Here is a 22,264-nt window from a genome sequence, read left to right on the forward strand (position 1 = left end):
TAAGAGCTCTGCTAGCCATATTTTTCAGTTAGTTACTAAAAGTTTAAAGACACACTTTCTCTTCCTGCTTATTTGAAGAATTTCTACAGCTTGCTATAGGGAGCAACTACTGATCTTTTGTTGTTAAAGTGTGTAGTTGTTAAAGTGTGTAGTGTATAGTGAAATGACAATAAAGTTATTGTTCTGTTCTGTTCTATTCTAGTTGTTAAATCATTGTAATGCATCCTATATCTACTGGTCACAGGCCCAGGTAAAAATACAACATAGCAAAGACAACCTATATGGACATAAAATACAGACCAACCAACTTGCTGCTGAAACTTAAAGGCACGGGTGAGGAGTTCTGATGCTGAAAAGGAGCCAATGTCAGCAGCTGCCTAACCTCTGGAGAAAGGAGATTCCGTAACCAAAACAGCCCAACCAAGAAAGCCCTTTCCTGCATCATTCCACTGATGGGATACAGAGAAAAGCCCCCTCAGTATATCTTAGGTACTAGACCTAAGCAATCTAAATTACAAAAATCAAATAGATACCTTGCCAGCCAATGTCCAAAACCTGGCCTATGTGCCCACTGGACTCCAGTTTGATTCAGTGAACGAAGCGCTCTACAGATGATAAGGATGAACCATGGAGTTGCTAAGGCCATCCACTTCTCAAAGTTATTCATGCTTACAGGGTTGGCTCCTTTGCCCATCTTCAAATCATCCTCTGATAATTCAATATCATGTCTGTAGTGGGAAGGATTTTCTTTTGTTTCTTCCGACCTTGCCTTGCCTGTTGTGAGGACCTGCAGATCGCCATCCTTTGACAAGAAGTAGTGTCTACAGGTCTCTTGGCAGAGGGCAAGGCAAAGGGTATTGATCAGGAAGTACCAGGTTTGATGTTCTTCTTCAATAAAGCTGCTAGCACCCATACTTGAAATATGGCCAATGGTGCCTGCCAGGATCAGCACATCTAATTCAGACCAGCTGGAAGGAGCAGCAGCTGGATTCTGCAAAGAGAAAAAAATGTCTTGGGGATATAATTTGGAAGAATCCAACATATCATTAGAATCGGCAGCATATAAAATTGCTTATAGTTGCTTCTTCAATGACAACTGTACTTTTGTTATATTTTATGTAAATCCTCTTTAATCCTGGTCTGAAGCAAGGTTAATTTCACTGTAATTCAGCACTACTGTCAACACTGTTAATTGTGCTACTGAAACTACCGCACATTCTCCTTCAAGGACTATGATGCAGCTTCTCACTAAATAACCAATGAAACCGTTTAAGATCTCCTTAGATTAGATTTACATCAGGATAAGAAGCAAATCATATGAAAACGAAAACAGCAAACTTTCAGCAATCAGAACATTCTAAAAAAAGATGAGGATAAAACTACATCACTCCCATGGAGGAATGGGTACGCTGCTGAAATTCAGTAACAATGTGGACAATTTTCAGTGGCACATTTTTTGTTTGAGGTTGGATGGTTGGGGACACTCTAAGGTTAAAAGCAATATTTCCATTTCCACTCTTAACCTCAAGTCTCCAAAATGAGCAAAACAATAGGCTAAACATTCCCAGCACCTTCCAGTACCATTACCACATCCCTGGAAGGCCAGGACAATAAACAACAACTCTCACCCCAGAAGAAGTTGGTCACCTTGATGTAGTTTAACAGCAACTATAAACAGAATACTGATGTGCAGGTTATTGTGCTGTCCCTCCTGAAACTATGGACTTACAGACAGTCCCCTACTTGTGAACTTTCGTGTTATGAACTTTCACTGATACAAATAAGATGGACCCAGAAGTCAGAACCAGAAGGTGGGAGAAGGTGGGAAATGTTTAGTTTGCAGCATGCCACAAACTAACCTTTTCCTGCCCTCTGTTTGCATCGGAGATTTGCATTGGAGTTGGAGTTTCCAGAAAAGGTTAGCTTACATGGCGCGCTCCGTTGCCAGGTGAGGCGGCAGTGGCAGAGGACATGGGAGTGGGGTGGAGGTCTCCTGCCTTGCCCGGCAATGGAGCGCACTGTGCCCCACCAGCTCATCCTTCACCCAAGGAGCCACCGCCACCTCTCCTGGCAAGAGAGCATGCCAGGCCCCACTGGCTCATCCTTCACCCAAGGAGCCAGCATTGCCTCTCCTGCCTCGCCTGGCAACGGAGCATGCTGCGGCCCATTGGCTCATCCTTCACCCAAGGAGCCACCGCCACCTCTCCTGGCAAGAGAGCATGCCAGGCCCCACTGGCTCATCCTTCACCCAAGGAGCCACCACCCCCTCTCCTGGCAAGAGAGCATGCCAGGCCCCACTGGCTCATCCTTCACCCAAGGAGCCACTGTTGCCTCTCCTGCCTCGCCTGGCAACGGAGCATGCTGCGGCCCACTGGCTCATCCTTTGCTCCCCTCTCCTCTGCTTCCACTTCCTCTCCTGCCTCACCTGGTGACGCATTGGCAGCAGGATAGGGTTCCTCTGCCCACATTGCTGCCCTGCCTCCTCTTTTTTTTACTTTTTACTTGGTTGGACTTACAACAAAACAGACTTACGAACAGCCTCTTGGAACATAACCTGTTCGTAAGTAGGGGATTGCCTGTATTTCAAACAAAACTGTCATGCAAGGTTACCTCAAGAAACAGATATTTTATATCCTAATTGCTCTAAAGCACACTGATTTAAAGAAAGCTAAACCTTTCAAAAATCCTTGGCACACCATCTTCAACAAATTGAAATACACTTTGTTGCACAGAAAACATGACGACTCAGAAAAAATGCAATCAAGTAAGTTACAAGCAATGGCATCTGTAGAATAATATGTTTCAAAATGGAAAGATAATCAGAAAAGATCCAGAAAGAGTACTTTGAAATAATGCCGATATTTGAACTAGCATAGAAGATCAGGCAGCCCATTTCATGAAGATTTAATTATGATTATATCAAGGCACCTTGATGTAGATACTGAAAATAGGTTTTGGGGACAAGCCAATTGGATGCTACTCACCCAGAGGCGTTAAACTACAACCACAACTCCTGTTACATGGAACCAGGGTGATCAGAAATTAGGAAATCTGCAATCAAAGACATCTGGAAGACATTACCATGGAAGAAACTACTTTGTTAAGGAAGTGGGCTTCCTGATAGTTAGTGATTCTTGATGAAAATATACTGGAAATAGTGCAGAAGTTATTGATGATGCCAAGACACTGAAGTTATTCTTTGATTCTTTGTTTCTGCTAAATTATCAGGATTCTATAAAGACAGACTAACACAGCATATTATCTACCAAACCAACTCAGACTAAATGAAAGTAAAGTTCAGGTCAGAAATTAAGACAAAAAACAGAAATTAAATACTAACTATAATGGGACTTGGTTGAATCACAATAAAAACCCAGCTTACCTCAGGCAGAGCAGAGATAGTAAAAATATAAAGTGCATATAGGGAAACTGAGAAACAAGGTCAGTGCCCAGATAAAGTTTGCAACCCCCCCGCCCCTCCCAGAAGTTCACCCAGCAAACATCAGAAACTCTGCCTTGGTCCACGGTTACTCCAGGGTTGAATATGCATGTCCAAAGTGGGAATGCTCCACTTATTCAAGAAAAACTGATCCACTATTGAACAGCTGTTGGCAAATAATCACAGGTAGTTTAAAGCTCATTCAGAGAAGTGAATATTTTAATTGGAAGGCCCTTCCAGCCATTTGAAAAACTACTGCCGGTCAGGATGAGAAAAAAAAAAGTCAGCTGGAAAATGCTAAACATCCTTTATATAACTACAGCAAGAGATTTCTGAGATAACACAAAGGTTTTTTTACTGCAACAAATGCTTTGAATACCAGACTGACTTCTGCCACTATGGAACTATGACAGATATGACCAAGAAATCTTACTGAGAACAACACAGATATTAATGTGGAGGGAATAGATCACTGGAAATGCCCTAAATCACCTTAATACCCAGGTTGATAGGTTGTGAATCCACATGGTCAAATGGAGCTACTCTGCTGGAAGAGAGACATGTGATTGTACTGAGACCCAGACTACCTAACATCTCTTATTTTGACTTTTGTTAGGGACAGACAGTTGTACCTCAGTGTGGACAACTCACAAACGGCAGAAAAAACGTGAGTTGGTGAATAGATGTGAGAAGAAGAACTAATGTTATAGGGCTCCAATCTCTGTAACTCTCTCAAGAATTCTTCAGATTACTAATACTGAAGGTTTATAGGAATTCTAAAAGATTGCAAATATATGAAGTTAATATAACTTCAATATAGTCTTAATATAGTTGATAAGCGTTGGCCACTCTACTGCCTCTCGGTCCATTTCCAAATCCAACTGCAAACAGTTGATTTGTACTTGTATTGGGATCCAAAATGAGAATTTATACCATCTTATGAGCTTTATTTCTTGTATACTGTAATATATTGCTTCTGAGATTCTCTAAGATCAAACACTTATTACACTGGAGAATTTACTAGGATGTCACATTCAAAAATTATGTAGAGAATAAAGTGGAAAAAAGAACTAGTATAATTAATTTGAGCCTAAATATATTTGACTAACTCCAAACAGTATTACAATAAGCTTGATATAATTTATGTACGGGTATCTATCATGATATTCTTTTGGAATAAACAACATTATAAAAAGTACAAAAAAGGGAAAGAAACAGTAAGCAAAAGAAATTAAAGGTATGATATAAAAAAGATAAATATAGTTTACATGGAGAGCATTTATTATACCACTCCATGCTCTTCTATCCTTGCAAATCATCCTTATTTCCATAATATTCCTGCCTTTCTATAAGCATTTGCACATCTTTCTTTTCCCATATGTAGTAAATATTCTATAAAAGTACATTTACTTGCTTTTGTTTTTCATCATTTCTGTGTAACTTGCAAAAGTTCACTTTTCATTTGATATTCCCTTGGCTTTGATATGTTTTATTTTCAAATCTACACCCCTCTTTGCTTTGTACAATCTAAGATATGCTGCAAATCACTTGGGTCCTCAGACCATCACTCAGATACAAAAGGGTAAGCACATTCACTTCTCCGACCGACATACATCTAACATTATCACAAGGTTTCTTTATATATGTATCCACAAATACCTTAAACAAACAATGGGACTTCAAAGATCCCTGTCTTACTCCCTACTCAGTGTTTAACCATTCGTTAAGTATTCCATTTATTCTTACAAACTTTACTTCCGTTATATATTGATCCTACTGCATTCAGCAAACAACCTCCAGCTTTATATGCACAGAAAACATTCTATAATTCAAGTCTATTCAATTAATCAGATAAGTTTTTCCTACATCAACAATATACAATAAACATATTTTCTCATGTTCATCCATTTCTCAGTGACCTGCTGAGGAGCAAAAATCTAATCTGTACAACTCCTGCTTGGCATAGAGTTACAGCATATTTCCCAAATTTTGCCATTCTCTTCTCTTGCATACTCTGAATCAGAATTCAACCAAACACCTTCCCAGACACTCATTTTCTTGTAGTTTTCACTTTTACTATCTTTTACACAGAATTCTATAATAGCATTCGTCCAATTCTCTTGCAGTCTTCATACTTTAACAAATCATACCACCAGTTCATAAGCAAATTGCATCCGTATTTTAAAATTTCTCTAATTAATCCATATATACCTGCAACCTTACCATTTTACAACATTCTAACAACACTTATAAAACCTTTTCATCAATTTCTTTGGATGCTAACATTTTTAGTACTTATTTCAATCCCACCCTTTGACATAACACTGTAATTCCCATAAAATCTCTAAAATATTTCCAGTATGCTCTCAGTTCAGTTTCATTCTCAACCATTTAATCACTTTTATTATGAATTCCAAACATTTTGCTGGATGCGTGGTGTTTACCCTTTTAAACCTAATTCTAAAACACCTCTTAATTTCCATCAAAATTGCTCTGTTTTCTCTGTCACTATTAACTATTCCTATTCTCTTTGACTACATTCTTTGCATTTTTTCTATATACATTATAAAATACCTTGTCTGAATTCTTTAATTGTGTGCATTTTCTTCCTTATCTGCAGACTTATTGACTCCATCATTCCACCAATCAACCTTTTTCATGTTTCCCATAAATGTAACTCTAAAAACTGTGGCACTTTGTAACATCATTCTTTTCAGTCCTGCAAGCAGCTTCCACATCCCCTTTCCATGCGTTTACTTTGCATTTATCCTGTTTGGAAATCAATCTATTTTCTAATATCTTTTTACACAGGACATTATTTCGCTTTCCGCCAGTGTTCTACTTCCACCCTAGTTTTTTTTCATTTTTTTTCCATCCCCATGTTTTCCCCAAAACCCACTCGTAGCACTAACTCTCCCCAAAAAGGTGTGTTTCACATTGAGACCCTCTTATCTCCCTTGTAGCAGGACACCTATGCTGGTCTATGGTAGCCAAAAATCAGAAACTCTAGAAGCATCTTTTCAGACCAACCAATTTTATTAAAAGGCATAAGCGTTCACGAGCTGCAGCTCACTTCATCAGATGTACGAAGTGGCTAAACTGGCATAGGATTTAAACTGGGATGAGGCAGGGGGGAAATAAAGGGGAAGCAGGATGGTTATGCAGGTTACATGTGAGACTGAATACAAGTTCCTTATTAATCAGTAATTGTACAGGTAGTCCTCGACTTAACAATCATTTGTCCAGTGACCATTCAAATTTAGGACAGAACTGAATGAATGGTGGTTATGACTAGTCCTCGGCGTTCCGGCCATCGCAGCACCCCTGCGGTCATGTGATTGTGATCTGGGTGGTTGGCAATCCTGTCACACTTAGGACCGGTTGCCAAGCACCGTACAATCACATGATCGCCATTTGCAAACTTCCATGCCAGCTTCCTCAGAAAGTCAAAGAAGCCAGCAGGGAAGATCACAAGTCATTGGACCAAGTCTCCCCACCCACACACCCTTCCCCAGCCCCTCAGCACTCATGCCGCACTGGCCACTCACACCCTCCCGTGCATCCTCCCCAACCCACACAGCACTTTTCATGCACCCTCTCTGGCCCATGCAGCACCCCTCATGCACTCTTCCCAGCCCACGGGGCACCTCTTGCACACTCTCCATGTACCCTCCCTGACCCCTCACAAACACACTGCAACCTGCGTGGCACCTCTCATGCACTCCCACATACCCACCCTGCCCAGCACCCCTTGCACAGCTGTGCCGCTCATGCACACTCCCCCACCCAGCAGCAGCCACTTACCTGCCTGCAGGCCTGGGACTTGCAACTTCCTGCCAGCTTCCCCACTGACTTTGGTTGTGGGAAGCCGGCAAGAAGTTGCCTTGCCTAAGGACCATGGGATTCAGTTAACAAGGGCAACCGGGAGTGCAGGGATTGCTATCGCTAAGCAATACAGTTGTACTTTACAACTACATTGCTTAGCAATGGAAATTCTGGTCCCAATTGCTGGTGTAAGTTGAGGACTACCTGTAATGTGTCAAAAACTCATTGTGTTTGTTGAGACTTTCCAAGGTACCCTGAAACCTTTTGATGTGAGTTTGCAATCACTCACTCAATTGTACCATTAACATTTTTCCCCCCAAAATGGTTACTTTGAGATCTCTAATAGAGTATCCTGGGATGCTGAACTGCTTTAGTCCTCATTTTAAGTCCTGATTTCAAACTTGTGCCCGTTAATTCTTTTGCACAAAGTTTGGCCTGTTTGCCCTATGTACAATCCAGAACAGCATTGCTGGAAAATGGTGGGATATATCTCATTAGAGGAAAAGCATGTGAAGGTGTCTCTAATTTTGTGTGTAAAGTGAATACGCCTATGATAATGCTGCCGATGTAAATATGGGGGCAAAGTAGACACCTGGGCTTGGTTCCATATTAGCATCATTGACTGTTGTTTCTTGTTGCTTGTGAGAATCTGCTTCAAGTTGAGTGGTTGCCTGTATTCAAGTAGGGGCCTATCACCCAGTCCTAAGAAAATTCAGTGTCTTTATCCAGTATGGGCTGTAGCTTATTAATAATGTCTTTGTATGGTTTGAACTGTGATCTGTAGGTGACAACCAATGGTGTTCTTTTGTTCTGTTTCTATGAACTGTCTTTTAATAGGTCCTCCCTGGGAATTGATCTGGCTCTACTGATTTTCTATTGATCTTGTGAATAGGTAGTTTAGACTCCTGAATGCCTGATTTAATTCCATCAGTTGAGCATCTCTACAAATGAAGTTGTAGCCTAGAGCCTACCTATATATGACACATTTGATGGTATGTCATGGATAGACGTTAGAAGCATTTAGGTATGCAAGGTGATGCGTAGATTTCCTGTATAATATGATTTGTATGTGTCCTTTGTGTAGTTTTATTGTGACATCAAGGAGGTGGTCTTAGTCTGTAGATAGGTCAAGGATGAGATTGATGGCAGGGTAGAAGTTGTTGAAGACATAACAGATTCATTTCCATGGGTCCAGATGATGAAAATGTCATCAATGAATCTCAAATAAAGGAGGACTTTCAAGGGCTAAGAGTTGAGAAAGTGTTCTAAGTCACCCATGAAGATATTGGCATATTATGGAACCATTTGTGTGTCCATCCATGGCTGTGCCACTAATTTGCAGGTATATGTTATTGCCAACAGTGAAGAAATTATGAATGAATACAAGTCATGCAGTCTAATGGCAAGGCCTGCTATACTTAGATCAGTGATGATATCTTAATGGCTTTGAAGCCCATGTTTATGAGGGATGTGGGTATATTGTGCCACAACATCTATGATGGCTGCAATGGTGTTGTTAAGGAGATTGCCAATGGATTTCAATCTTCTTAGGAAGCCTGTGGTGTCTCATGTAGCTGGCAGCACTTGCTGCATAAATTCTGAGTAGAGTTCATGAAACCTGATATTCCAGCCATGATGATCCCAATACTTGAGACAATAGGATGACATGTGTGGCATTGTTTGTGCATCTTGGGAATTAGGTAGAAGATGCCTGGCTGATGCTCCTGGGGTGTCTCCATGTAGATATGGTCTTGTATCACTATTCATTGAGCATAACATGCAGCTATGTCCAACCTATGAATTCTATCGTTACATACACCCACAACAATTTAGAGAAACCAGTACATCATTTCTTATATACAACAATGCGAATTTGTGTGTTCATTGCTAGCCAATGAACTCTTGAGGGATGCTGCAAGAAAAACACCATTTAAGATGTTTCCCAGCATCAAGGAAACAGAAATAATTCACGTATCCTTTTCTGCTGCTTCAAATCTTATTAGCAACTTGTCCCCACATCTGGAGAACATGTGCTTTTCCCAGTCCCTTTTATAGGAGTTCTGGAAGTGATAGCTAAAAGCTCACATTTTCTTCACTGGTACTTCTAAAGAAGCCCAAAATGATCTAAGAGAGGATAGCTGGAGTTTTGATTATGTATGTGATAGCTGATTAATTGACATAGTGCCTTACAGTGAAGCTCTATACATATTATGGAAAGTTAAAGTAATTCATGAGGTAACCCCCCCCAAAAGAACCATTCATCTAGTTTGAAGGGAAAAAAACAAAATATATTACTCTATATTCACTAATACAAAAACATATTTTAGAATAAAAACTACTTTTAAAAGTTGTTCTTTGCTCACTTTCCCGTTAATTTGAAGTCTAATTTATATGACAGCTGCCTAGTTTTCATGTCTTTTTCCACATAGATAAGAACTGGTGAAAAGCAGGTTCAAAATTTAAGCTCTTACATTTCTTTTTCCTGTTCCTATTATTATGGTTTCTAGGACATTTTATACCACTTTTATATAAAATTATCTTCAAGATAGTTGTCCATAAACTGCTTGTTAAAACAGCATATTTCATCCAGTTAAACTACAATCTGAAAATGCCACTTCAAAACTTATTATTGATCCATTATAAAATTGGATAACATGGATTAGTGGGAAAAACAGTTTTCATGCAGTGATTTTCAAAGATTAAAAGATGCCCCTCGAAGCTCAGTGGAGCAGTCTCACCAGCAGCATCCTGGAACTAATCTTCCTGAACAATACGCTTAGGCTTGGATAATTTAATCATTAAAACTAACCACATCTTACCCTTTAGGCAGCAATCCTTCCTAGCTTTAACAAATCAAAATTCAAAATTAGTAAATTCAGAATATTTTTAACTTCCTCTGGACTGCAACCTCATTCGCAAATAGACGTGTTTGGGGGATTGTTTAATTTATGCAGGCAAATAAGCAGGGTTTGTTAATGCACAAATTCAGTTTAGGGTGCAAGAACCACCAAGTGGCTGTCCTGAATTTACAATGTTTTGCCCTTCCAGCATACTGTACACTGCACTGGGAATGTCACATCCTCAAAACTGTATCTAGAACTAGACATTATAGGACTCTGAAAGAAAAGAAGACAACAAACAAGCATCCTGTATGCTGTGCTGGATGGATACTTTATGTAATCTGCCATGGTTCTTTTGATGTTCTTACTTTAACAAACTATGCCTTGAAAGGCACTTGCCTCAACAACCATTACAGCACGTCAAACTGCCAAGGAAGAATATAGAACATACTGGAAAAGAATGAGAGGAGTTACAAAATGGATACAACCATGCTTTCAAGACAAGCCTTCGCATTAGAGCTTAAGACTAGCACGTTACTCCAATAATTAGCTTAACTCACCTTTGAATCCTTACTGCAAACTAACGTGTGCACAGAAACAACTTGATATGACATAATCTTAATTAATCAACTATATAACAATATCTTCAAGATTACTTTTCCACCTTCTTCGAAGAGACCAACCATTCTGATAGACATAGCAATTACAGAAAATTCCAAAATAATGTTTGTAACATTACTGGGATTGGATTCACATAAGTCCTATTAACAGCAAGCCCATTAAGTGAAGCAGCCCATTAAAATAAGAGAAATTTAGTCAGGCATAAATTCGCAATTGATTTAAATAGTTCTGCTCTAATACACTACGTTCTTTCAGGTATAGTCTGCAACAGATAGGAAAACCAAGAGGTGCATAAGCATATACAGTTGCAAGAAAAAGTATGTGAAGCTTTTGGAATTTCATGATGTTCTGCATTAATTTGTCACAAAATGTGATCTGACCGTCATCTAAGTCAAGAGTATTGACAAATATAATGTGCCTAAAATAATAACACAAAAACAATTCTGATCCTTCATGTCTTTATTGAACAGACTCATTCAACATTCAAAATGCTAGTGGAAAAAGTGAACCCTTGGAATCAATTGACCCCCCCCGGCAGCAATAACCTCAACCAGGTGCTTCCTATAGCTGTGGATCAGACCTGCACATCTTTCAGGGGGGATTTTAGCCCATTCTTCCTGGCAGAACTGCTTTATCTCTGTCATATTCTTTGGACATCTCATGTGTATGGCTCTCTTCAAGTCACTCCATAGCATCTCTATTGGGTTGAGGTCTGGGCTCTGACTTGGCCACTCCAAAAGGCGGATTTTGTTTTTCTGAAGCCATTCTGTTGTGGACTTGCTCCAGTATTTTGGGTCATTTTTCTGTTGCATCACCCAACTTCTACAGAGTTTCAGCTGACGTACAGACATTCTCACATTATCCTGAAGAATTTTTTGATACACTTGGGAATTCATTGTCCCCTCAATGACTGCAAGCTGGCCAGGCCCTGATGCAGCAAAGCAGGCCCAAATCATGATGTTTCCTCCACCATACTTTACGGTTGGGATGATGTTTTCATGATGATATGCAGTGCCCTTTTTACGCCAGATGTAGAGCTGCGTGTTCTTTCCAAATAGTTCAATCTTTGTTTCATAAGTCCACAAAACATTTTGCCAATACCACTGTGGAGTGTCAATGTGCTCTTTCGCAAACTTCAGCTGTGCAGCAATATTCTTCGTACTAAGCAGCAGCTTCCTTCGTGATGTCCTGCCATAGACACCCTGCTTCTTCAATGTCTTACGTACTGAAGACTCATGAACACAGATATTAGCCAGATCCAATGATGCCTTCAAATCTTTAGCTGTCACTCGGGGTTGTTTCTTTACCTCATTGATGAGTCTTCATTGTGCTCTTGGGGTCATTTTGACTGGGCACCCATTTCTTGGTAGAGTAGCCACAATCCCAAAGTGTCTCCATTTGTAGATCGTTTGCCTAACTGTAGACTGGTGAATTTCTAAGGACTTTGAAATCACTTTGTAACCCTTTCCAGCTTGATGTAAATCAACAATTCTTAATCGTAGATCCTCTGAAAGGTCGTTTTGGTGAGGCATGGCTCACATAAGCGTATTCTTCTTGTGCAGAGCAAACTCAAAAAATTTGAGTGGTTTTTATCAGTCAACATAGCCCTAGTCCACACCTCCAAACTCATTTTCTTAACAAGACTCCAAGTATGCTAACACCTGACTCCAATTAGCTTTTTTGAGGTCAACTCAAGGGTTCACATACTTTTTCCACGAGCACTATGAGGTTTTTATGATTGTTCTCAATAAAGACATGAAGGATCAGAATGGTTTTTGTGTTATTATTTTAGGTACATTATATTTGTCTCTTGACTTAGATGATGGTCAGATCACATTTTATGACAAATTAAGGCAGAACACCATGAAATTCCAAAAGGTTCACATACTTTTTCTTGCAACTGTATATAAATAAAATATAAATTTATATATCCTTTTTGAAGTTCACTAAATGAACCTGAATTCTCTCTGCATCACCTTCACATGGTTTATCATAAACTGCAGCAGACCCACCCAGATCATCATGAGTACCTGAGAGGAAGAAAATATGCTTTAATGAAAGGGACTATCATGCTAGCAAAGTGGATGCTCAACTGTTCTATCATAGCTAGTGTTCTGTCTAACTTACTCTTCTCACAAGTTAGGATTCTGCAACAGTTTGCTCTGAACCTTTTACACAGTCAGGCACTGAAACTACTCACATTGCAATCTGAAGTTGAAAACTGGGTTAGCAGGAAAGGAGCAACTTAGACCTTGTCCTACTTCTTTGTTCAGAATCTCTTTCTCCAGCTCCTTTTGCCTCTGTGAGAGAAAAGATATGGGTGTTTGTATCCTCTCCTTTACAAAGGCAGAAGGGAACATGAAAAAGACATTGTGATTGACAGAAAGCAACAAGGTGCAAAGAAAAAGGAATAGCGTGTAGGTCCTCCCTGGAAAGACAAATGAACAACCGGCAAGAAATTTTATTATATTCTAATATTTCTTACCTTCGGTGGATTTAGGTTTATATACATCTTTTCCAAAAAGGACATTATGATACAAAAAAGCAACGAAATCAGCACGATAACTCCAGCTGCTATAAACCAGGAGATGCTGCAAAAATAGCACAAGCTTTCTGTCGAGGTACACACAACTACATGAATGGCACTCCACACTAGGAGCATCAAGTAGAACAGCAGAGAACACAGTGGGGAGAAAGGCACCTCAAATTCAGCCTTGCTGTTCAGAGCTTTTGGAATGCTTAGTAAGAGTAACAACAGCACCTATGGGGGAAAAAGAGGAGACAGTCAAAATCTAGTCTACAATTCAACAAGCGGCAGAGATTACACATTATCTCACATTATAGGTAGTGTGCAGCATGACTCAGCCATTTTCCTAATCATCCAGCAAACCAAGCAGACCCATTAACATGTAACAGTTAACTATCTATTGCTTATTATTAAGTTTTTTACATACCTCTATAGTATCTTGCAGCTAAATTACAAGCAAATTTGTGGCTTCAGTGTGGTAGTGAATGCAGCTCACATGTGTATTGGGGGGGGGGATACCTTTCACCACCACACTGGAAATGTCTAGATGGAAGCCAGTGACAATTACACACTCTTGTTGGGCTAAGAAACCCTAGGGATGGGTTAATTGTAGCAGCTAGTACCTTGTTAGTATGTGTAAGTTAGATGGTCCCTTGGTGGTGGTGAGATTCTGGAAGATTCCCTTAACCTTGCCCTTTTTTGTGGCCCGTTATCCTTCCTTCATCCCTCCCTCATGGAATAATTACATAGAATAACATCTTTTCTCGTACCTCTTGTGAACACTGGTATTGTTTGAACTGTAAGTAAAATGCATGATTGCTTATATGAAGATGATTTAATTCATTAAGAGGGCCAATTGCCTCAAGAAGGGAGAAAGAAAGGAGAGAAATGAAGATAAAAAGCAGAGATGAGATCAGTCACTGTAAAAGTAATAATCACAGGACTGTCCAATAATTTCTATTCTTTACCATGCCTTTTTCTGCATAGAATAACTCATACTACACAATAGTTCTCTGCCAAGTTCAGAGACAAAAAGGTATCTAGAGTGACCCCATGGCTTCTGGCTAAAATGTCCCAACCTAAATCTAATCAGACAGCTTTGTGTTAAGCTTGACTCAGAGTGTAAACAGCATAAAAATGTGCAAATAAAGTAACAGAGCTAATGTGCTGCTTTAACAAAGAAGAGATTCAGTATCTCCTCCAGGGATGATATAATTCCCACCCTGCAGCTGTTCTTCAAATCGCTGAAAAACTGGCTCTGCTTTCAGACATGGGGTTATAGTGGCTGTTGATCCTTTTAGTTTTCTTTTGAGATGCTGGCTTCTTTGTTCCAAACATACATGTCTTTTTTCTTTCAGTTTACTGTTTCCTGCTTTTGGAGATGGAAGCCACCTAGAGACACTAGGTGTCAGGCAGCCTCTAAGAGAGGGAGGGAGAGAGGGAGGGAGGGAGGGAGGGAGGACGGAAGGAAGGAAGGAAGGAAGGAAGGAAGGAAGGAAGGAAGGAAGGAAGGAAGGAAGGAAGGAAGGAAGGAAAAGAATCAGCCCATACCTTCAGAACAATCACTGTTCCTATTAACATTGAATATATGTCATACTGGGCCACTTGCTTGCTTAAAGAAGAGCTCAGGTTCTTGAGAGCTTCCAAATATTGGTTTACGATTTTTTTGCCCAAACTCTTGCCAACATCTGAACTACTGCTCTGCGAGTAGAACTGGATCCAATTCCCATGAGATTTTTCTGCCTTCAAAAACATTTCCAATCCAGGATCTAATAATAAGAGACAGCGAAGCAGATAGAACATTATATTTTAACATAAATTTTAATAGTGCCTTGGTAACCATAAGTTTAAACTAAAGCTTCCTACATAATGTTTAACCAGTTGTTTTTCTCAATTTATGGCTAGTAGAACAAACAACAGTGGACTAGATCACCCATAGCCCCAAACTCTAATTGAGGGTTAGCTACCTTCCCAGGTAGTCCTTGCTTACTGATGGCAATTTGAACTTGGAATTCCATCGCTAAGCAATATGGTCATAAGGCATAATGGCACATTTTGGCAGTCCCAGTTGCGCTGTTAGATGAATCCCGCGTGATAGCAGCATCCTGCAATCACACAATCACCATTTGCAATCTCCTGCTGGCTATCCCATTGACCTTGCTTCTCGGAAGCCAGCAGTGAAGGTTGCAAATGACGGTCACATGACTACGGGACACTGCAATGTCATAATTGCAAGCCAATACCCAAGTGCCTGAATCGCAATCATGTGACCATGAGGACGCTGTGATGGCCACAACTATGAGGATCTGTTGTAAGTCCCCCTCGTTCAGTGCTGCTGAATGGCGGTCGCTGGATGAGTGGACGTTAAGCGAGGACTACCTGTATTGTATAATTTTGTGTGATGAAGCAAATGCTAAAAAATGTGGAGTGCTGCTGGCTATCCCCATACAATGATGCAAAAGATACTGCAGCCAAGATTAGAATGAAACTAGAATTATTCCTATTGGGCCTTATGGATAAGGAATTAGGAAAAAAATGGAAAATTAATATTTATATGGTAATTGTGATGAGATTATTATATACAATAAATTGGAAATGCAATGAAATACCAACAGTGGAAGACTGGATTATAAAATTAACTTAACTTGCAAAAATGGCAAAGCTGACCAACTTGCTCAGAGAAAAAACAACAACAAAAGATTTTTCTGAAAGATTGGAAACCTTGTATGGACTTTTTGTTGAAAGACTGAATTGATGGTTTCAGGATTTGGGGACTAAAAAGGCATGAAGAGGATGGGGAAAAGATTAAGAGGATAATTACTCAATAGAGAGAGGGGCAGAAGGCATAATTCTAAGTTTTCTTTTTTCTTTTCCTTTCTTTTTTCTATTTTTTTTTTCTTTCTATCTTTTTGTTTGTTCAACTCATGAAATATTGACATTACAAGATTTTTGCCAAAGACAGATACTTTACCTAACAGAGTTTTCTGGCGACTGCTTAGGGATGCCATATTGTAAACCTGAATCATAACGGGTGCATTCATATATTGCAACTAAACTCAAAACATGACAGCTTTATGTAATTTGAAAACAAAGTCACTCTTCAGAAGGAAGACATGTTAAGTACATGCCCACCCTATTTATGGTTAATGTTGATAGGACATTTTTACCTCCACGTTGAATTCCAGCTTTGTTTCATTCATATTTAACATCAACATCTAATTAGCTATAAAGCCAGTTACTACTTTTGGTCTTTTTCCCTTCATTCACTTATAAACAAACTGCTTGTTGATTTCCAGAACGTTATTTCCTTTCTTCATAATAAATGGATTGTTCATATGGGAAAATAAAAATATCCTAATTACCAGAACATACTGAACTTACTTGCCTTTCTCAAATGCAGGGACATTCTCTTGAAGAAGTTTGCTGAGCTGCATACAATTCCAATGCAAGAACCTTAGCTGTTCTCTAAGTGTCTTCCACTGTATAACAGGAAACAGAAGCTTCCCAACACTGTTTCTTGAAATTGACAAGCCAAGTCCTAATGCTAATGTGACAGCAATGTCAGTCTGTTGAATAAGTTCTGGGCGCCCTGGGGGACCTAAAGAGAGAAAGAAAATATTGGTTAAGGTTTATCTATTTCACATTCCCCAAAATATAATTTACTGAAGAGATGCTCTCCCATAAGCATTTTCCTCTTTGTGTGCTGCAGTCCAAAGTAACAGCTGACGTTTCTCCTCATTATTTCTTTTCACAGGAAGATTCAGCAATTATCCACAGGACCTCAAGGACTGTGAAATTTTGAACACTCCCCCTGCCACCTTCATGCTACCTCACATAGATTTCTAAAGTTACTTCTGTTTCTAAGTACAGTGGTACCTCGGTTCACGAACTTAATTCGTTCCGCGACTCTGGTCGCGAACCAAATCAAATTTTCCCATAAGGTTCAATGTAAATACGGTTAATCCGTTCTGACCCCTCCGAATTTGGTCGCCAACCGATTTTTGATCACGTCCCGAATCAAATTTCCCCATAAGTTCAATGTAATTACGGTTAATCCGTTCTGAACCATGTTTTTTTTAAAAAAACCGCAAAAATATGACACAAAGTACAGTACGAAGAGAGAGAAAGCTAACCTTGCTCGACGCGACTTCTGGCGTGGAGGACAGGAAGGCGGGTGGGGAGGCGGTTATTGCTTGGAGGGAGAGTCCCCCTCCCTACAGGAAGCCGCGACCACGTGTCATGGGAGGGAAAATGGCCGCGGATCCTGTTCGTAACCCGATCCGGCGTTCGTGAACGGAGGCAAAATTTTGCGAAAGGTGCTGTTCATGACCCAAATTGGTCGTGAACAGAAGCGTTCGTGAACCGAGGTACCACTGTAATTGGATTGATGACACAAGGAGGTGGGAAACCAGAAGGCATCCAGGGTGTGTATTTCTTTTAAAAGATTTGAATTTATATTTCTGCTTGCAGTTCTTTTGAGAAAGAACTGACTCACTTAGCTTTAACAATATCACAACACAGTGCGCTATTCTTTGGACATCACTTTCTACCTTTAGCCATAAAACAGAGGCAGGCCTGCTATGCATTAAAATATTAACATACTGATTGTTTCTGGAGTTATGAAGAGCCCATTCAGCAGATACATTAAGTCAGTTGCAACTTCTCCAGAAGAAAATATCCCAGGCCAGATTTTCTCATTGTTAAACTTGTTTCTGGACTACAGTACTTCTGATTGTCTGGGACCACATACAAGACTGAATTTAAAAAAAATCCAACCACAGAAAAGGGACAAGGATACTGATGTAGATGTGTTTCCAATATCTAGTTTTTTTTAAAAAACAACAACAACTAGAAAATAGATTTTCTTGGCATTATGGAAGATTCTACCATGTGAACCACCCTCCCCCGCTCTTGCAGTCTGAAATGGTAGAGCCAGATTCAGCAATCTACATTTTTACGGCAACTGAACAAAGACATTTCTTAACTCAGCCTATCATGCTGATAAAAGAGAAACTCAGTTCTTACCAACTGTCCTCTGAAAAGCAGAGCTGACCAAAAGCAAAGGGGTACGAATTTCACCTTCTGAGGAACCACCATGACTTCCCGTTTCAGACATGCCATGGTCACCACAAACAACAAGTAAACTGGGCAAAGTGCCTTTCTCCCAATCCTGAAGGGGAAGAAATCTTCAAAGCTTTAATGGACTATTTTTAACATTTCATTATTAAATCTGTTTCTTCATCTCGCAGATTTGAGCCAAAAAGATTAGGATTTTCAAGAATGATTGCCACACTCTCAAGTAAACTGATAAAAGACACCACAGCAACAACCTCCCCCAATCTTTGTTAGGAATATACGATCAATATTTCATGCAGCACCATTGATTTATATAAAAATCTGTATCCCACCTTACTAGTATTTTCACAATCTTCAAGCTGGCTAAGCAGAATGCATTTCAGACGTGCCAAGTTTCTACAGACAAATATGCATTCAGAGATATGCTTCTGTAGATTCCTTGTATTATATGCATTAATACTATATTAATGCAAAACTAAGAGGAGTTCCTATCAGGTTCCCAATGTTTCCTACATTTCAAGTTTTTTTCTGATTGAAAATAAAACACCCAAGTTGTTATTAATTTTGTTCTGCTGAAATAAAGCTTATGTGCAATAATCCAACAGAACATTTCAGAGTTTGAAACAAAATACTATTTCCATCTCCAGCACATCCAATGGCCAATGTATTCAAAAAAGCAGTATCAGTGCTTTTCACTTAGTCTGCAAGTACCTGGGACTAAGAACTGGAAATGTGCCCCAATGAACACAATGTGACTTAGTCTCAATTAATCATATACTTGATCCAGCTGTAAGATAAAAAGCATCTGTAGATTGAAGTCCAAGGCTTCAGATCTACTTCCTTTTTTCATGACCAAATTCATAGTCAAAACTCAAGCATCTCACCTTAGAGAGGAGAGAATTATGAATCTTCTTGATAATGTTATCCATTTCAGAAAGCTTTGGTCCTACCAAAGGACTGTTTGGTCCACTCAGATGACCAATATGATCCAATCCTAAGTAGTGAAGAATGAGTAAATCCCAGTCATCTCTTTTCAATACGTTATTCAAATGTCTAGTAACGTTGTTGTCAACCTTAGCGAGAAAGAAAAGCAAAGATATGTTGAAGCCATTACTTATCTTGGTCATATAGTCTGCAGAATCAACTAGTAACAATTATTCTAATTATACATTTTCTGATGGAAGAGGGTATACACAATGTAATGATGTCCTGCTCAGATCAAAGCTTCCTGCAATGTTAAGGTAGCATGTTAAGGGGGAGGGTTAGGCTGAACTCATCTCTTAGATATGCTATACTGCAAACCATTCAAACATGCTGTCTTTAAGTTATAACTGTTGAAGGTTCCAGTTCCCTGAATCAGAACACAATCTGCAACCTATGAGTTTAAGATGCTGATCCTCCTGGCATTGTATGCTAACTTTAATAGATTATACCATATGAAGCACATATAATAGATTATATCAATCACATTTAAAAAGAGAGTCCAGGGAGGGACAAGAGGCACGTAGTACAGCACATGATTTGGAGACAAAAAGCCAGATGTTCCAAATCTAGCATTTCCAGTGACAAGGATCTTGCTAAATGTTATTGTCTTTGGCTGCAGCAGACAAAAAAGCTAGGCTCCTTCATCGGCCCAATTGGGGCCAAAAGCCATTTGGTTCCTCTGCCTTCCAGAACTACCTCTGCAGTGACTTCCCATTTGAACAATATGAAATATTAGGACCAAAATGGAAGACTTAATAGATATTTGGATTCTAGATTAGGAAAAGCTGCACACAAATACAAAGCACCTTGCTTCTTTTGGCAGAATAACCATGCGTAAGTCTGGTAAATAAATTATAAAAGAGCTGGGAAAGACCTGGGCCTGATCAACTGTCAGTCAAAATAAGACCGACCAATGGTACATATTATATTACCAGTGCAAAGTTCTGGAGAATTTGCCCATGTTGAAGGCTGCTTGACAAGTCTATAAACATCACATTTGGAATTAGGATAGGCAACTTTTTTTTAAAAAAATGTTTTTATTGAACTATAATTAACAAACATCATCAGGTAATTAAATTAACATAAATCCAAGATGCAGAGAGAAAAAAATAGAAAATACAAACAAATCTACTAAAAAGTAAATAGACAGGTACTGTGCATGGACAAATTTACCAGATATGTAAAATATTACCATATTATAGTCTATTGCTATTGAGGTAAAACATAAAATCCATCCAAATTTGATAAAATTGTGATTCCTGCCTCTAATGTCTCATTATTTTAACTTTGTAATTTTTTCTAATGTAGCAATTGAAGAGGCCTTCTTAATCCACATCTCAACTGTTAAAGTTATCTACAGTTTTTGAATGTTGGGCAATTATTATTTTAGCTGCTAAAATTAGATAATTCCTTATTTTTAAGCTTGAGGTTTGGTCCTGTAAAAAAAAATGCAGTAAGCCTAACTCTGGGAGCATTCATTTAGTGATGGTACTTATCTCCCTAAAAATTTTACACCAAAGGGGAATAGCTTTATTGCATGACTACCACAAATGAAAAAATTACCCCCCCCTTTTTTTTTTACAACCTCTCCAAAATTTGGAAGAATAATTTTGATATATATGTGCCAATTTAAGTGGAGTCAAGTGCCAGTGATGTATAATCTTCCACTGCAGTTCCTGCATTGAAGCTGAGGTGAATCCACTCAGTTTCCATAATTTCTGCTAATGTGTCTTCTGTACAGATTTACCAAGAACAGTATCGCAGGCTTCCTTTAAACTATGGGGTGGATCTCCTATTTCCATTTGCAACAATATCCTATACATTTTTGAGGTTGTTCCTTTTGGTTTAAGTAGTTAAGTATTAAATTCTCAAAATTGGTATAAGGCCATATCTTAACATGCAGGGCTAAAACACTCTAATAATCATGCTGTTTGGCATCTTATTTCTGATCCTTAATTTAGAGTTTACCATGGTGGGGAGACAGAGATTGGTTTTTTTTATTATTATTATTGTGATAAAAAAAACTGAGATATGAAATGAAATGATTTTTTAAAAGATACATATTTTATGTGAGCTGTCTAAAGACTAGGTGAGATAAACATTTTGTAAAATAAATCAAGAAAAAATAGTTTTAGAAATAACCAATGAATATGACATTTTATAAAAATACATAAAACTGACCAACAGGTAATATATACAATAAAATGTTTGCATCAATGATTATGCAGAGAAGCACACATATACATTCTTATAGCAGCTCCCAGACAATGACTTACCTCAGTGTAGTCTGAGACAAAAAAAGATGTTGTCCCATCATATTCTACAAAATGCTGTGGAAACAGTCTAATCCATGTGTCATCACCGTAGAATATTATCCTTTTCCCAGCAGTTTTGGCCTGCCATATCAAGTTGTCTTCCAGCAAGGCTGGAGAGTTAAGGTTCATTACGATATCAATGAAACCTGGGATGCTACCAGTTGTAAGTGCCTGCAATTAGATCCCCCGAGAACAAAGGAGAGATGGGACAAGCATTAGATGTGGTTTGAGTAGAACAGAAACCTGACATTGGACAAGAACACAATCCTGCATGTGTGTACACATATATTGCAGACAGTTGATGAGCCAGTCAACTGATAAAAGTTAACACATTTTCACAAGTGTCAAAAAGCTCCTGTACTACTTCAGCATTCTGCCCAGTGCAGGAAGCCACTACTATAGCAATTTAGGCATGAGTAATATATTCTGAGGAGTTATGAATTAGTGCAGTTAACTGGGGAAGAGAGAATGTAAACACACACCTACACCCAGCATCTTGTGAATGTTTATCAAGTGCCTCTCCAGTTTGGGTATTATGTGCTATCAACTCATAAAGTGCTGACTATCAGAATCTAAAATCAGGACGGGGAGAAAGAACAACACAGGCATTCTTTTCCTCCCACCCACTATGGCATGG

At 39.1% G+C, this 22,264-nt stretch overlaps 1 protein-coding gene across 1 annotated transcript in view; it reads right to left on the reverse strand.

Annotated features, from left to right (window-relative positions):
* PIGG (phosphatidylinositol glycan anchor biosynthesis class G (EMM blood group)) overlaps positions 1-22,264 on the reverse strand; it is a 73,025-nt gene that overhangs the window by 38,315 nt on the left and 12,446 nt on the right. Inside the window, exons 3-9 of the mRNA XM_088130100.1 lie at positions 21,589-21,798; positions 19,213-19,401; positions 18,278-18,422; positions 16,638-16,850; positions 14,804-15,021; positions 13,211-13,486; positions 534-991 (exon numbers count right to left, since the gene is read on the reverse strand). Coding sequence (XP_087986226.1) covers positions 534-991; positions 13,211-13,486; positions 14,804-15,021; positions 16,638-16,850; positions 18,278-18,422; positions 19,213-19,401; positions 21,589-21,798 — 1,709 coding nt within the window. The remainder of the gene's footprint in view (positions 1-533; positions 992-13,210; positions 13,487-14,803; positions 15,022-16,637; positions 16,851-18,277; positions 18,423-19,212; positions 19,402-21,588; positions 21,799-22,264) is intronic.

Source organism: Python bivittatus, unplaced genomic scaffold (genome assembly GCF_059951505.1).
Source record: "Python bivittatus isolate LINGU-HERP-01145 unplaced genomic scaffold, Pbiv_v1 ctg000850_np1212, whole genome shotgun sequence".
Lineage (NCBI taxonomy): Eukaryota > Metazoa > Chordata > Lepidosauria > Squamata > Pythonidae > Python > Python bivittatus.